Source organism: Cryptomeria japonica, unplaced genomic scaffold, assembly GCF_030272615.1.
Source record: "Cryptomeria japonica unplaced genomic scaffold, Sugi_1.0 HiC_scaffold_623, whole genome shotgun sequence".
NCBI classification, from domain to species: domain Eukaryota; kingdom Viridiplantae; phylum Streptophyta; class Pinopsida; order Cupressales; family Cupressaceae; genus Cryptomeria; species Cryptomeria japonica.
The window spans coordinates 8,930-23,398 of NW_026729424.1; the positions used below are offsets into that span (position 1 = coordinate 8,930).

General features: G+C 35.8%; 2 protein-coding genes and 1 long non-coding RNA gene across 3 annotated transcripts; 2 read left to right on the forward strand and 1 right to left on the reverse strand.

Annotated features, from left to right (window-relative positions):
- Positions 1 to 264: 264 nt before the first annotated feature.
- On the forward strand, positions 265 to 1,424 carry LOC131872499 (uncharacterized). The gene is made up of 3 exons (XR_009370647.1): positions 265 to 338; positions 413 to 1,260; positions 1,368 to 1,424. It is a non-coding gene; the product is annotated as an uncharacterized LOC131872499 (long non-coding RNA).
- Positions 1,425 to 1,507: 83 nt separating this feature from the next.
- LOC131872497 (nudix hydrolase 2-like) lies at positions 1,508 to 2,303 on the forward strand. The gene is made up of 3 exons (XM_059216076.1): positions 1,508 to 1,566; positions 1,672 to 1,780; positions 1,867 to 2,303. Exons 1-3 carry the CDS (start codon positions 1,508 to 1,510, stop codon positions 2,047 to 2,049), a joined length of 351 nt encoding a protein of 116 aa, XP_059072059.1. The 3' UTR covers positions 2,050 to 2,303.
- A 3,679-nt stretch (positions 2,304 to 5,982) lies between these two features.
- Positions 5,983 to 12,611, reverse strand: LOC131872500 (nudix hydrolase 8-like). The gene is made up of 6 exons (XM_059216077.1): positions 12,505 to 12,611; positions 7,243 to 7,441; positions 7,083 to 7,148; positions 6,857 to 6,994; positions 6,220 to 6,254; positions 5,983 to 6,103 (listed from the first exon to the last, which is right to left on the reverse strand). Exons 1-6 carry the CDS (start codon positions 12,609 to 12,611, stop codon positions 5,983 to 5,985), a joined length of 666 nt encoding a protein of 221 aa, XP_059072060.1.
- Between the last annotated feature and the right edge of the window lie 1,858 nt (positions 12,612 to 14,469).

Consider the following 14,469-nt stretch of genomic DNA (forward strand, 5'->3'; position numbering starts at 1 on the left):
CCCTCTGCGAATTTACGAAGAAAGCTAATAAATCATTTGCGTGTCCGTAGAATTTTTTAAGATAAAGTTTTTCCCTATTTGTCGTTGCTTTGCATACAAGTTTTCAGTTTTCCTTTTTGGTTTGTGTAACGCTTACGTTGTAAGGAAGGGCAGCGGTAGTTGGTTGTTAACAGCGCAGAAGAATTCGTCTGAAATCCCAGAAACCTCCTCTCATTGTTGCCAATAATATATATATATACACTTCCCCCCTCTACAACATATTACTATTGCACTACTAATTTAATTTAGTCTGTTAGGAAGTAGCCAAATTCAATCTTGCTCACAGAGCTACTCAGAAGGTTAGCATCTCTTCCTGCACCACTATGGTTCCTTTTCATTTCATTGTGCTAGGTATTGAACTATTTTTTGGCAGGTCGCTGCTTACACTGCACAATGGCATTCCCAACGAACGAGGTTTCGGCTACCACTAATGATGTTGAAACAGTTTTGAACGAAATATGTGAAGTGCTCAAAGCCCATGAAGATAGATATGATGGTGTAATTGTTGACACAGAGAATATGCAGAACGATGCTTGTCGTTTTGCAGCTTCACTGAAGGCATCACTTTCTCAATGGGCACGCCAGGTCAGGGCTTACTGCTTTGTTAACTCTAAATACATATCCCTCAAGACAATAATAAATAGTACCCTCAATTCATCATACTTGTTGGGTATATAGGGAAAGAAGGTGGTGTGGATTAAAGTTCCCAAGGAACAGGCGAAACTAGTACCCGTTGCGATTGAGGTCAGTTTTTCAAAACATCGCTGCTACCATCGACGTTTTTTTCCCTCCAACCCATTTGGCTAGGCTTCAATACTGATTGGTGGATTACAGGTGGGATTTGGGTACCACCACGCAGAGCCTTCATATGTGATGTTAGTGCATTGGATCCCTCAAACTCCCCCCACCATCCCTGATAATGCTTCACATCAAGCGGGAGTTGCAGCTTTTGTATTCAACGAGGAGGGAGAGGTAAAGATGTAATCCAGTTCTTATATATTGTAGTTACTCTGCTTAATATTCTCCTCCTGTCCGTAGCAATGTAACTGTGAAGTGTGAAAAGACATTCACTATTTTGAGTGGTTGTTCGTTTGAAGAGGTTTTTTTTTCCTTACATAAATTATCGTGACAATGGCAATATAGGTTCTAGTAGTTCAAGAAAAGTGTGGCCCTTACAAAGATTCCGGGTTGTGGAAGATGCCAACAGGAAGAATTAACCAGGTATCAGGTTTAAATTTCCACATCAAACTAAATTCAAGACCCTGCAGTTTTTACATGAAATTACAAGACGATACCTAATGTACTTATCGGCAATTTGTTTCTGATAGGGGGAAGGCATTAAGGAAGGGGCCGTAAGAGAAGTTCAGGAAGAAACAGGGGTAAATGCCACTTACCTCACCTTTTTCCTCTGAATCAGGATTTTTACCTTATGTTCAATATAATTTCCGACATTTTTTTTTGATAATTTATGTATTTTCATGTACTCTTACAGATTAATACAGAATTTGTACAAGTGGTTGGGTTCAGGTAAGCAAAACTTTAATCATTAGAAAAAATTGTAACTTGTTTCATAGTTTGTACGAAGAAGGATAAGTTTGATCTAGCTCTCTAATAGTTGTGATTGAACTGCAGGGATGGTCACAATGCCCCTTTCGGAAAATCCGATCTGCTCTTCGTGTGTATGTTGAGATCTCTTTCTTCTAATATTGTTGTGCAAGATACCGAAATTTCAGTAGCCAAGGTACGTGTTTAAACATTATTTCAATATCGTTCAGTTGGATAACTTCAATATCGTTTAAGTGGGGCTTAAATTTGTTTTATTTTCAGTGGATGGCAATAGAAGAATTTGCATCTCAACCTAAAAATCAGCAAAGCAAACTCCTAAAAGATATGATCGGCGTGTGTGTTGCCAACGTCAACGGACAATGTGAAGGATTTTCAGGCATTGGGATATCGTCCAACTCGCGCAAACCCTCTGCTTTCTTCTGCACTGCCCTTAATTCTGAGTAAATTATCGGCATTTGCAAACTGAAGAACAAAGATAGAATGGATTTCAGCAATTTCATTCAATACATTCGTCCTAGTCATGTCTAGATATTCCTAGCACGCTCCGTGTAACAATGATTTCCTCGATAGAATATTATATTTAAGTTAACATGTTGGACGAGTATATCTTTTTTAATCAAGTTTTGAAATAAATACAAATTTTTCAATTATATTTGAAAAATATTTGTATTGTATATTTGACACTATGATCATTTGAAACAAAGATTTGTAACAATTTCATGTTTGAAGAATTTATATTTATGATTTCTTTTGTTTTTATGAAATGAGCTTAAGAACTATTTGTTTGTTGATTTATTTTGTTTCTACACATTAAAATTAGACTTTAGTGGACTTATACATAAATAAATGGTTGATTTTATGTAATATAAATATATTATAAATGAACTCATACATCATCTTTCTAAAATTATTTCTCATACTCTTAAATTGTATTCTTAAGATGTAAATAAAAGAGTCACCAAATATATCATTAGACGATAGTGTGTACACACACAAACTTTACTTTAAAAAAATGACATTGTACAGTTGAAATAACATGGCACTACGCACTTATGATAACTTCCACTTCATCTTTAACGACTTTCTTTCATTGCATGTGAAGCATGAAGATGCTTTTTAAAAAATAGTAGCTTTACAAAATGTTCATGCGGAGTACAACTATTCATAACTATTTAGCTAACTAGTTATCTAATGGTCATAGCCAACTATACATCTATGCAAATTTCTACTACATCTTTGTTATACCAAATTCAGACCATAGTCTTTTCTATACATATAAATGTGGCCATGCACTCTATCAAAGGCGATATTTTCTTGAAATATGTTGTCTTTATGAATGATTTTTTTATTGTTAAAATTTACCCTCGTATGATTTACTTGAAAATGTATGATGTGCATTCTTATCTATGCTGTAAAATATGACACTTGAAATTTGTGAAATATTTTTTATCTTCGCGTCTACATTTTTTTCTTGTTATTTCTACATTTATTTAGAATTCCCTTATATTTTGTATCAAAACCTATTGCTTTCATAGATATCTTTTTGCTATAGTGTATATATTGCCCTTTCTTGCATAGTCTATTTGCATCCAACTCCTAAACTCCTCCAACTGTACTATTTTCAAACTTTTTATTTTACATACTTGCTTTGATTTAGGTATCAGAAATAAATTTATTTTACTTCCCCTAATTCCTAACCAAGCTCTAGTGACTAATTAATTTTTTTTATACATAAAACTTTGATATTAGCTAGTTACAGTGTGGTGAGACTGGTTGTATTATAATACTACTTTGAAATAGAAACATGGAATCAATTTTGTTTCAATAATCTACTTATCCATTGCTAACTGCACCTTAAGGGATCAATCCTTAGTAGGATTTTTGTGTTTAAAGAATTCATACCAAATACAATCCATTCTTGTGAGAAGGTAGATTTTAAAAATTCAATAATAGATGCAACAAGACTCCAATTATCCAAAATCCATAATCTAAAGTCTATACTGTCCAGAGATAGAAAATTGTACTTTGGAATAAAAGGCTTTCATTTCCTATCATATTAATTAACTCTACTTGTGAGTTAAAAGTTTATTTTTAGGCATGCAGTGAGGTATGTTTTAGGCACGTAGAAGTTTTTTATTCAAGAGAACCAATGGCTTCAATAAATAGATAACAATCACAAAATTATAGAATAAAATTATACACAACAAAGAATAAGCTGGCTACATAATAACTCCAAATCAAAACTCCTTGGTCTAACTGTTTTTTATTCCTTCTTTGGTGTTTCCTTACATAGTTGGTGCCTTCAGGTGGGGCTTGAATCCTTTTTCTTTATAGGATGGTATTTTGTGCATCAGTATCTTGCGCATTGAGTTTGTGGCTTGGGTTGGTACGACGTTTGGATAATCTTCTATTTCTCTACTTTTGCTAACCTAACTGTGGTTGTTTTTACCTTGGCGATAATTTGGAAGGCTAACTTGATCGAGGATTCTTTCAAGGTGGATCTTCTTAGGGGACTTGTTGTGCTCATTGATGTTGAAGAACCTATTGAGGTTGCTCTTAATATGGCATTGGTCTGTATGATGTAGTTTACTCCTAGTTATAATGAGTTGGACCATTTGGTGGATAGCAAGGTTCTTATTGCTCGGTGGACCCTCTTGATGCTCCTACCAGATTTTCTACTCTGTGTTGTTGCAAATTCACTATGGTGGTATTTTGTGCTTCTATTGCTTCTAGTTATTTGAGTACTTGCCATATTCAGTTACTTGTGGGCATGTTGTGTTCCCTTGGTTCTGATGACATTGGACCTATCAAGGTGCTCCAGGATGTCGTTGCTATAGTGATTTCTATTGTAAAAGGTTGAGGGATGCCTTTGAAAACCCTATGAGTGTTTTTGTGCTAGTCCATTTCTTGGGTATAATTTTTTGTGTTTTTTTGGAATGGCTAGATACTTTTTCTACCATAAAGCTTTTGGGTTTCTTTAGATCTATGTGGCTTGTGTTCACATGGTTTTTTGGCACCTTTAGTACTTTGTGATTTCTGTCCTTGCTAGAAATAATTTTTGGTCAAGGTGGTCCTATAGGTAAATGGTTGCGGGGTGACTTTCAAAATACACCATTTGATGTTTGTTCTCTTGACTGCTAATAAATATCATTAATTAGTGTTTTAAATATTTTTAAATAGAAATTTACATCTTAATTTTATAAAATATCTTTTTTACATGAAAATATTTTAATAATTTTTTGACAAACATAAACTAAGAATAAATAATAAAGGATCATAAATTGCATGCATTAATATTATCTAGAACTAACCTCAATAAATATATTAATGAAGTAATTGACATCCATTATATCTTTGTTTTTCAATTTTCACATGATTAAATTTTATAATCAATAATCTATTATAAATACTAAATAAATATATTATCGTACTTAATAATATACAAATAATTTAAATAAAATGTTATGAAGTTTCATTTTGTTTGGTAAAGAATAATGCTTTTAGATTTGTTATTGTTGATTCTATTTGAATATGTAATCATATATTAATAGAATCTTTACTAACTCAATGTTGAGATACAAAATTTAAATACGTATAAATAACAATGTTGACTTTATTTGTATTATAATAAATGTTGTTATTTATAAACCATCAAGTCTAAACTTAGAACGATGAAATGTTGTTTTAAAATGTTTTATATGCTTCCATGCATTAAACATTAGTGTCAATTTTTGTAAAATGGGAGGAGCAAAGACATGTATATTGTCTTGCACAAAAACTTATTAATTATCTTGTGTTATGTGAAAGTTCTAATAGTAAACAAAATTTAGTCAATAAAAATATCAATAAATACTATTAATTGATTTCTTAAATATTGTTTATGAAAAATTTACATCCTCAATTTATCAAAGATGAATATTCATTTTCAAAAACTATTATTATTTTTATATAAATTTTTTAATCAATACAAGTAAAGTAAAAATTAATCCCTAAATATTCTAAATACAAAACCAATTGACTTAAACGACTAGGACTAATAATATCTAGCCCTGATTACAGTGGATGTAATAAGTTGCTGACATCCATTCTGTCTATGTTTTCAAATTTGCAAAGTCCGATTATTGAGAATCAACGACACCGCAATAAAAAGCAGAGGGTTTGCGTGAGTTAGACGATATCCTAATGCTCGAAAATCATTTACATCGTCCCTCCATGTTGGCAACACACATGCCGATTATATCTTTTAGAAGTCTGCTTTGTTGGTTTTTAGGTTGAGATGCAAATTCTTCCATCGCCATCCATTGAAAAACAAAAACAAAAAATTGCTTGAACCCAAATTAAATTCCAATTTAGCGACATAGAATTACCACCATATGCTTAAACATGTACCTTGGCTGCTGAAATTTTTGTATCTTGCACAACAATGTTAGAAGAAACAGATCTCAACATGCACACGAAGAGCAGATCAGATTTTTTGAAAGGGGCATTATGACTATCCCTGCAATTTATGCACCCACAACTATTAGAGAGCTAAAAATTACTATTTCAACCTTATCCTTCTTCGTACCAACCATGAAACAAGTTACAACTTTCTGTAATGAAAGTTTTTCTTACCTAAACCCAACCACTTGGACAAATTCTGTATCAATCTATAAAAGCGCATGAATATTCTTCAAATTATCAAAAAAAGTTGAAAATTATATTGAACAGAAGGTAAAAATCCTGATTCAGAGGAAAATGGTTAGCTAGGTGACATTTACCTGTTTCTTCCTGAACTTCTCGTATGACCCCTTCCTTAATGCCTTCCCCTTATCAGAAATAAATAGTCGATAATTGCATTAGTGGGCGTTCATGAAAAAGGGCATTGCCATAAATTTAGTTTGATGAGGATATTTAAACCTGATACCTAGTTAATCCTTCCTATTTGCATCTTCCACAACCCGAAATCTTTGTAAGGGCCACACTTTTCTTGAACTACTAGAACCTATATTGCCATTGTCACGATAATTTATGTATCAGATTTTTCACTTCAAACCACTAACCCACAACCACTATTAAAATAAAATTTATGGGTAATCATTATAGTAACTTTACATTTTCCCAGTTATGTAAGAAAAGAAAATCCTCTTAACACGAACAACCACTCAAAATAGTGAATGTCTTTTCACACTTGACAGTTACATTGCTATGGATAGGAGGAGAATATTAAGCAGAGTAACTACAATATATAAGAATTGGATTATGTTTTTACCTCTCCCTCCTTGTTGAATACAAAAGCTGTGATTCCCACTTGATGAGAAGCATTATCAGGGATGGTAGGAGGAGTTTGAGGGATCCAATTCACTAACATCACATATGAAGGCTCTGCATGGTGGTACCAAAATCCCACCTGCAATTCACCAAACACTATTGAAGCATAAAAAAATGGCTTGGAGTGTAAAACATTAATAGTTGTAGCAAAGTTTTGGAAAACTAACCTCAATCGCAACATGGACTAGTTTCACCTGTTCCTTGGGCACTTTAATCCAGATCGCTTTCTTGCCCTATACGCGCATCTATCCAACAAGTATGAATTGAAGGTACTATTTATTACTAAGGGATTTGTATTTTAGAGTTAACATAGTGGGAATCATTGACCTGGTGTGCCCATTGAGAAAGTGATGCCTTGAGTGAAGCTGCAAAACGAGAAGCATCCTTTTGCATATTCTCTATATCAACAATGACACCATTATATCTGTCTTCGTGGGCTTTGAGAACATCACATATTTTGCTCAAAATTGTTTCAGCATCATTGATAACATCATTAGTGTAAGCGACTAAGCAGTGACTTGTCAACCTTTTGAATACAACTATGAGCAAGATTGGATTTGCAAATGCAAAATGAATTGATATGACTACAATAATAATTTGTGGTATAGAGAGGACATATATATATATATATATATATATATATATATATATATATATATATATATGTATATATATAAAGTGGCAACTGAAGTTTCTTGGATTTGAGAGGAATTCTTTGGGGATGGTAACAACCAACTACCACTACCTTTTGTCAGAAAAATGAAATAGGAAAACTTGAAACTTGTGGGCAAAGAAATGGATAAAAAGGAAAAACTTATGAACAATTGTGATACAGGGAAGCGCATGAACATCGTGAAGGTAAAGAAAGCTCAAATAAGGAAATACACTGATTAACGTACTAGTAAGCATTTAACATTCTTGTGCAGGTTCGTTCTCCTTGTGTCCTCCTTGCCACAGTTTATTGACTTTCATATACGACGATTATTTGTTGAAATTGACCTTTTTTAAAAGTAAATAAATATTTTGAGAGAGGTTTGAGGTTTTCTTATCCTCATTTTCTTACATCTTGTTACATCGTCTATTGTTCAAGCCATTCATCCGACTCAAAATTTCAATACTAGTCATTCTCATCTTCCTATATAATTCACTTGACTATGTCTACCTTCTATGCTTAGACTTCAAGCTTAACAATGACAATGATGAAAAAAAAGGTATGTAAAATATTAAGCAATCAATCTTAATTAACGGTTTCAAATTAGTTAGAACTTGACTAGCTGAAATTGAGAGAATGATAACTCAATGATGAGCGAATAGTACCAAACCGGTACTGAGAGGGGGGGGATGAATCAGTACAGAAAAAAATACAGTCCTAAACCGGTTTAACCGTAGACACTTCAAATGACTGGCAGACAACGACACCGGTTTGAAACAGAGTGCAACTGGTAAAGCTAAGAATGTTTGAGACAAGCATTAATTGGTTACTCACTTAGCTTTTCACTCAACTCGAGACTACACTACCATTTCACCCTTATGCATAAACAGGTAATCTATCATCAGATCATAATAACAGCTAGTTCAACATGTTTTATTGATAGGCATAAAACACAGAACCATCATATGCTTGACAGACAATAGCAAAGCATCACAAGATAAAAGCATCACACACGACACACATATTTTTCACGTGGAAACCCAACTGGGAAAAACCACGGTGGGGATGAATACCCACAAACTATTTTTGAACTCTTTGGAAGTCCGCTCTGTTAGGATCCTTGTCTGGTTAGAGACATTACAATAGGTTCTGCTAGGAACCGATCCTGTTAGAGATCACCCAGTCAAGGGATGGCTACAATACTCGATTAAGGGTTAAACCCTGTTAAAGGTTACCTTGTTAGAGGATTTAAAGAACTCAATAGCTAAAGGATTTCGAACTCGGTAGCTTTGAATTACCCTGTTAAAGGATTTTCAACAAGCCGGTTAAGGCTACCCTGTTAAGGGATTTTCCAACTGTTGAGGTGGTTAGACATCAACAGGTATTACAATGATCTGGTAACAACACTCAATATCAATGCAGATCCACTTAAGCTCCTCTTCACCTTCTGCACTTACACTCTGTAGGTATCACTTCTCTCCTTTTGGTTTGGCAAGAATTACGTATCCCTTCTCTTGGATACACACACACACAACTTTTGCCAACAAATTTAGAGCAAGACACAACATTGACCTCATAGGAAAATAGATAGGTCAGTAGCATAAACCCTAAACCCTAAACCTGTTAGGTTAAGGAATTCAAACGGTTCAATCCTGACCGTTGAGCACAGTGCTTTAAATGCGACAGTCTTGATCCAATCTCAAGACATTCTCCATCGTCCATTTCCACCGATTTTATGGCGGCTGATAACCCATCACACGTTATCACTGTTTAACAGACTTCGCACATTCCTGAGGTAGATAGAAACAATCTCCCTCATGCAAGATCCTTCACGCACACAGGATTATGTGGCAACACGATCTGTTCTTCTTTACAATGCTAACTCATCACACAATATCACCAGTTGAGCCACATAGGCTTGAAGCACATCAACCAGAAACCCTGAAGTTGAGACTACCAACCAGTAGTCATACAACACTTCCATGTGCCGGTTGCCATAATTGTATGCCGATTCACCTTGAACAAACACACCATTTCACTTTGGCACAAATGTCGGTTCACAGTGTTATACCAGTTCTCACATCTGCCAATTCACACCTCTTGAACATATTGACATCAATGACAACATACAATGTCATGATGTCCACATACCGGTTCACATAATGCCAACAATCTCCCCCTTTGGCATTGATGACAATATACAAAGATATCTCTCCACTTCACATCTTCTCCCCCAATTTCTGCAGATATCTTCTCCGCTTCACATCTTCTACCCCTTTGACAACAATGTCAAAGTGGAGGCACAAGCTTCCCTGTTCCATTATGCCGCTCCCCCTGAGGAGTAGCGTCCTTCAACACATCAATCCTAAAGAAAAATTTGTCTATGCAATACATGACTGGTGTGGAGCATATACCTTTAGTTCACCTCCTGAAGGGGTAGTACCCCTAATTCACCTCTTAAGTATATAAATGTATTCTTTGGGAGAGGCTCAGTGAATATGTCTGCTAACTGCTCCTTACTGGAAACATGCTCCAGTGCAATCTCTTTATTCTGAACCTTTTCCCTCAAGAACTGATACTTAAGCTCAAAGTGCTTGGTTCTAGAATGTAAAACCGGATTCTTGGAGATATTAATTGCACTAGTATTGTCACAAAATATACTTACCAGTTCAGACACTGGAACTTTGAAGCCATTCAATACATGCTTCATCCAAATTGTTTGAGTGCAATTCATGAAAGCTGCAACATACTCTGCTTCCGCTGTAGACTGAGAGATACAACTCTGCTTTTTACTCATCCATGAGACCAGTCTACCACCGAGGAAGAATGCACACCCAGTTGTGCTCTTCCGATCATCTACATTACCAGCCCAATCAACATCTATGAACACTTTCAGGTTAAAATCATTATTGTATAGATACCATAACCCATAGTCAATAGTTCCTTTCAGATACCTAAGAATCCGCTTGACTGCAACCAAGTGAGATTCTCTTGGACTTTTTTGGAACCTTGCAGTAATGCCAACTGCATGTGCAATATCCAGTTTGCTATGCACTACATAATGCATCTTACCAATCATTGATCGGTATTCCTTCTTATCAACCAATACAGAGTCATCCTCTTTGGATAGTTTACAACCGGTCACCATCGGTGTACCAACCGGTTTGCTATCTTCCATGCCAAAGGTCTTCAACACCTCTTTGACATACTTGGACTGAGTGATAAAGATTCCATCTTTCCTTTGCTGGATCTGTAGTCCAATGAAGAACTTAATCTCCCCTATGAGTGACATCTCAAACTCTTTCTTCATCTCATATGCAAATTCATGTCTCATCTTGTCATCTCCACCAAAGATAATGTCATCAACAAATACCTCACAGATCAGGATCTGATCTCCTTCAGACTTCAAGTAGATATTGCCATCTTCACTTGTTCTCTCAAATCCAATCTTCACAAGATGGGAATGCAGGTGTTCATACCATGCTCTAGGTGCTTGCTTTAGACCATATAAGGCTTTATGTAGCCTACACACCATGTCACTATCTTCAGATAGGGCAAATCCATCTGGTTGCTCTATATACACCTCCTCATCAAGTACACCATTTAGGAATGCAGATTTTACATCCATTTGATATACTTTGAAGCCTTTAAAAGATGCATATGCAAGAAGCATACGAACTCCTTCCAATCTAGCTACAGGAGCAAAGGTTTCTCCATAGTCTTCTCCTTACTCTTGGGCATATCCTTTGCACACCAGTTTGGCTTTGTTTCTAATCACTGTGCCATCCTCATTCAGCTTATTTCTGAAGACCCATTTAGGAGTAAACTCGCTGGAGGATTTAAGAATCCAAACTGATAGATCACCTTGTTAGAGGATTTGTACAATGAAGCTTGTTAGAGCTTACCCGGTTAGGGGATTTGATTTTGTTGCAGTGATTAGAAAACAACAAGAATGTTTGATCTGTTCTGCGTAGCACAATACTTGCTTGATCAGATCATTCTAAGTACATTCAACAATGCTCTTCATCTTTAACACTTTTCGCTTTTCAACAAAAGCTTTCACTCTTTTCGCATAATCTCCTCTCTATCACTTTCAGTATTATATTTGAAATGATTCACTAAGATGTCTTTAAATAGACATTCAAATCTTATGCCGGCCTAAGGAAATCAAAACACAATTTCCTAGGTGCAGTGTATCTAGACAAGTAATCATAACTCATTACAAAATGACTGCCAAGAAAACAGTGCTAGTAACTCATCACAAAATCAAATACCGGTTAGAACAGTCAATACTGGTTGGAACAAAACATGTGAATCGTTGTCCTGGAATCTTCCGCTTGATCTCCATCTCCATCTTCATCTTCATTTTGATGCTGACTTAGTGTAGCCACATGTTATCTCTTAAGCACATGTCGGTTGACACAAAGTACCGGTTAGAGATAGACCTTAAACATGCCGATTGTCAGTGTAAACCAATTGAAGTTACACTGGTAGTCAATGTAATCATATGTGTGTGTGAGAGTGTTTCATCAATGACAACAAGTGATGAATACATTACAATCATCGTCAAGCCAACACACACAAACAACGAAAAAGGATATCTGCTTTAAAGGTGCGAAAGTTGTTACTGAACTTGGCGAATCTGTTCAAGGAGATTATAGCGAATTTGTTCAAGATCATAGCGAATATTGTTGCTGTTGATAGAAAGTCCTTCAAGGTGTAGATTTGATACTTTGTTGTTGTTGATAGCAAGTTCTTCAAGGTGCAGATTTGATACAAACCCGAAGCAAATATATTCACTTGAAAGGGCAAACTTATTCCCTGTGGAAGTAAGAACCTAGTGCAAACCTGTTCATGATAAAGAAGTAGATCAGATTTATGCAAGTGTGCAGAATACAGATCTCAGATTTGAGTTGCAGCTAAGTACACATTGTTACCTTTTGGAATTGAATGCATAATCAGACTTGTGGGCCTTTATTGCTGGGTTTTTCCTCTCAGGAGGTTTTCCCAGGGTATTTGCGTGCCGTGTTTCATTATTATTCATCTATGCCTAATTTTGAAAGTCACTAAACTAAACAACAAATCAATTAAGATTCAGTTTCCGAGTTTTCCATTAAATCTGAAAGTCTAATTTCAACATGGTATCAGAGCCCTAGGTTCGTATAGAGGCTGTAATCAGATTTGTGCTTCCTTCTAACCTGCTGATCAAAAGTTTAGTCCCCATGGCTTCTTATATTAGGTCTGAAGATAGGTTGGAAGGTCACACAAATTTCTCTTCTTGGAAGGTCAAGATAATGATGGCATTGAATGATCTTGCTGCATATGTTAGCAAGAATGCTAAGGAACCTGAGGGTGCAAGTGAGAAAGAAGATTGGAAGAAGAAGGACTTCCAAGCTCAAAGGATAATAATAAACTCCGTCAAAAACCATTTGCTGCCATCCATCTCCATGACGAAGTCCTCTAGGGAGATGTTCTCTACATTGGAAAAGATGTACGAAGTCAAAAATACCAGCTACATCCTTGCCTTAAGGAATCAACTCTCCTACATCAAATTAGAGAAAGAAGAACTTGTTGCTGCTTACTTCATGAGAATCTCTGAGCTGAGAGATCAACTTGCCACCATTGGGAAGAGTGTTGAAGACAATGACTTATCTATGACTACCCTAAATGGTTTTCCTCCCTCTTTGGAACCATTTGTTCAAGGAATCTGTGCCAGAGTTGAGCTTCCTAAGTTTGATCAAGTAATGGGAGATTGCATTCAAGAAGAGTCTCGGTTGGCTGCGAAAGGAAAAATTAAGAACCCTTATGATGAGCAACATGTCCTCTTGGCTAAGAAGGAAGACATCCATTGGAAGAAGAATGTTTTCAAGATAAATAGAGATTTCAGCTCTCCTACCCCTCCTTCAAAGAAAAGACCAAGAGACTTATCCCACATCCGATGCTTCCGATGCAACAAGCGTGGCCACTTTGCAAGGGACTATCAAATTCAGGATGAGCAAGAAGATGCAAACATAAATGACGTATCAAATCCTCACAATCGTGAAGATTTCCTCCTTTGATCTATTGGTTTGTTGATCCATCTTTAAGTTAAATTTTGTTTTAGATTTAAGTTTGGTTCCAACTTTAAGTCATAAATTTTTTGTGGATTTATCTTCTAGATAGGGTTTTAGAGGGAGTCCCATGACATCTTTAAAATACTCTTTATCTCAGTAAAATCTTATTGTTGGTTTCTAATCATTGTGATCTATTGCTCTAATGATGGAATTGATAAATGTGTTACTTGATTATTACAAATGTTTTCCTTTATTCTATGTTGAAACTAACAAGTGTTCTGGTTATATTCTATAATACACTGGGTGTATCATCTACCCTCTGCGGAGTGCAAGGTGAGTCCTTCCTCTGCGGAGTGCAAGGTGGCAGTTCTCTCTCGCCCTCTGCGGAGTGCAAGGTGAGTCCACCCTCTGCGAAGTGCAAGGTGGCAGTTCTTTCCACCCTCTGCGGAGTGCAAGGTGGCAGTTATTTCTCACCCTCTATGGAGTGCAAGGTGAGTTCACCCTCTACGGTGTGCAAGGTGACAGGTTGTTCTTCTCAGTAAAAAAACATATGTATCCTTTGCGGTTGTGCATGATTTATGTTGTATAGTTATATATATCTTTGAGTATTAATTATTGTAGGTGTGCGTATGGAAAGGTCTCTGTCATCCTCTACGGATGTGCATGATGAAAGATCATGGTGTTACATGCAGGTCCCCAGGAAAGTGTGAAGTTATGAAGTGTTGGCTTCATCCTTTGCAGGCATTGCAAGAGAAGATCATGTAAAGGTTCATTGTAATGTAATTGTGTGATCAAATCACAAATTGTATATTGATTGTACTATTAGGGCTGGGCCCTAATCTTAAACAT

Bases quoted from the DNA above. Each gene is read 5' to 3' on its own strand.
- LOC131872497 (XM_059216076.1), top strand. From the start codon at position 1,508: ATGTATTTTCATGTACTCTTACAGATTAATACAGAATTTGTACAAGTG. The intron at 1,567-1,671 runs GTAAGCAAAACT...ATTGAACTGCAG, and splicing joins GTACAAGTGGTTGGGTTCAG to GGATGGTCACAATGCCCCTT. The intron at 1,781-1,866 runs GTACGTGTTTAA...TTTTATTTTCAG, and splicing joins CCGAAATTTCAGTAGCCAAG to TGGATGGCAATAGAAGAATT.
- LOC131872500 (XM_059216077.1), bottom strand. From the start codon at position 12,611: ATGAATAATAATGAAACACGGCACGCAAATACCCTGGGAAAACCTCCT. The intron at 6,995-7,082 runs GTTAGTTTTCCA...GGTGAATTGCAG, and splicing joins TAGTCCATGTTGCGATTGAG to GTGGGATTTTGGTACCACCA. The intron at 6,255-6,856 runs GTAAAAACATAA...GCGCTTTTATAG, and splicing joins TATTCAACAAGGAGGGAGAG to ATTGATACAGAATTTGTCCA.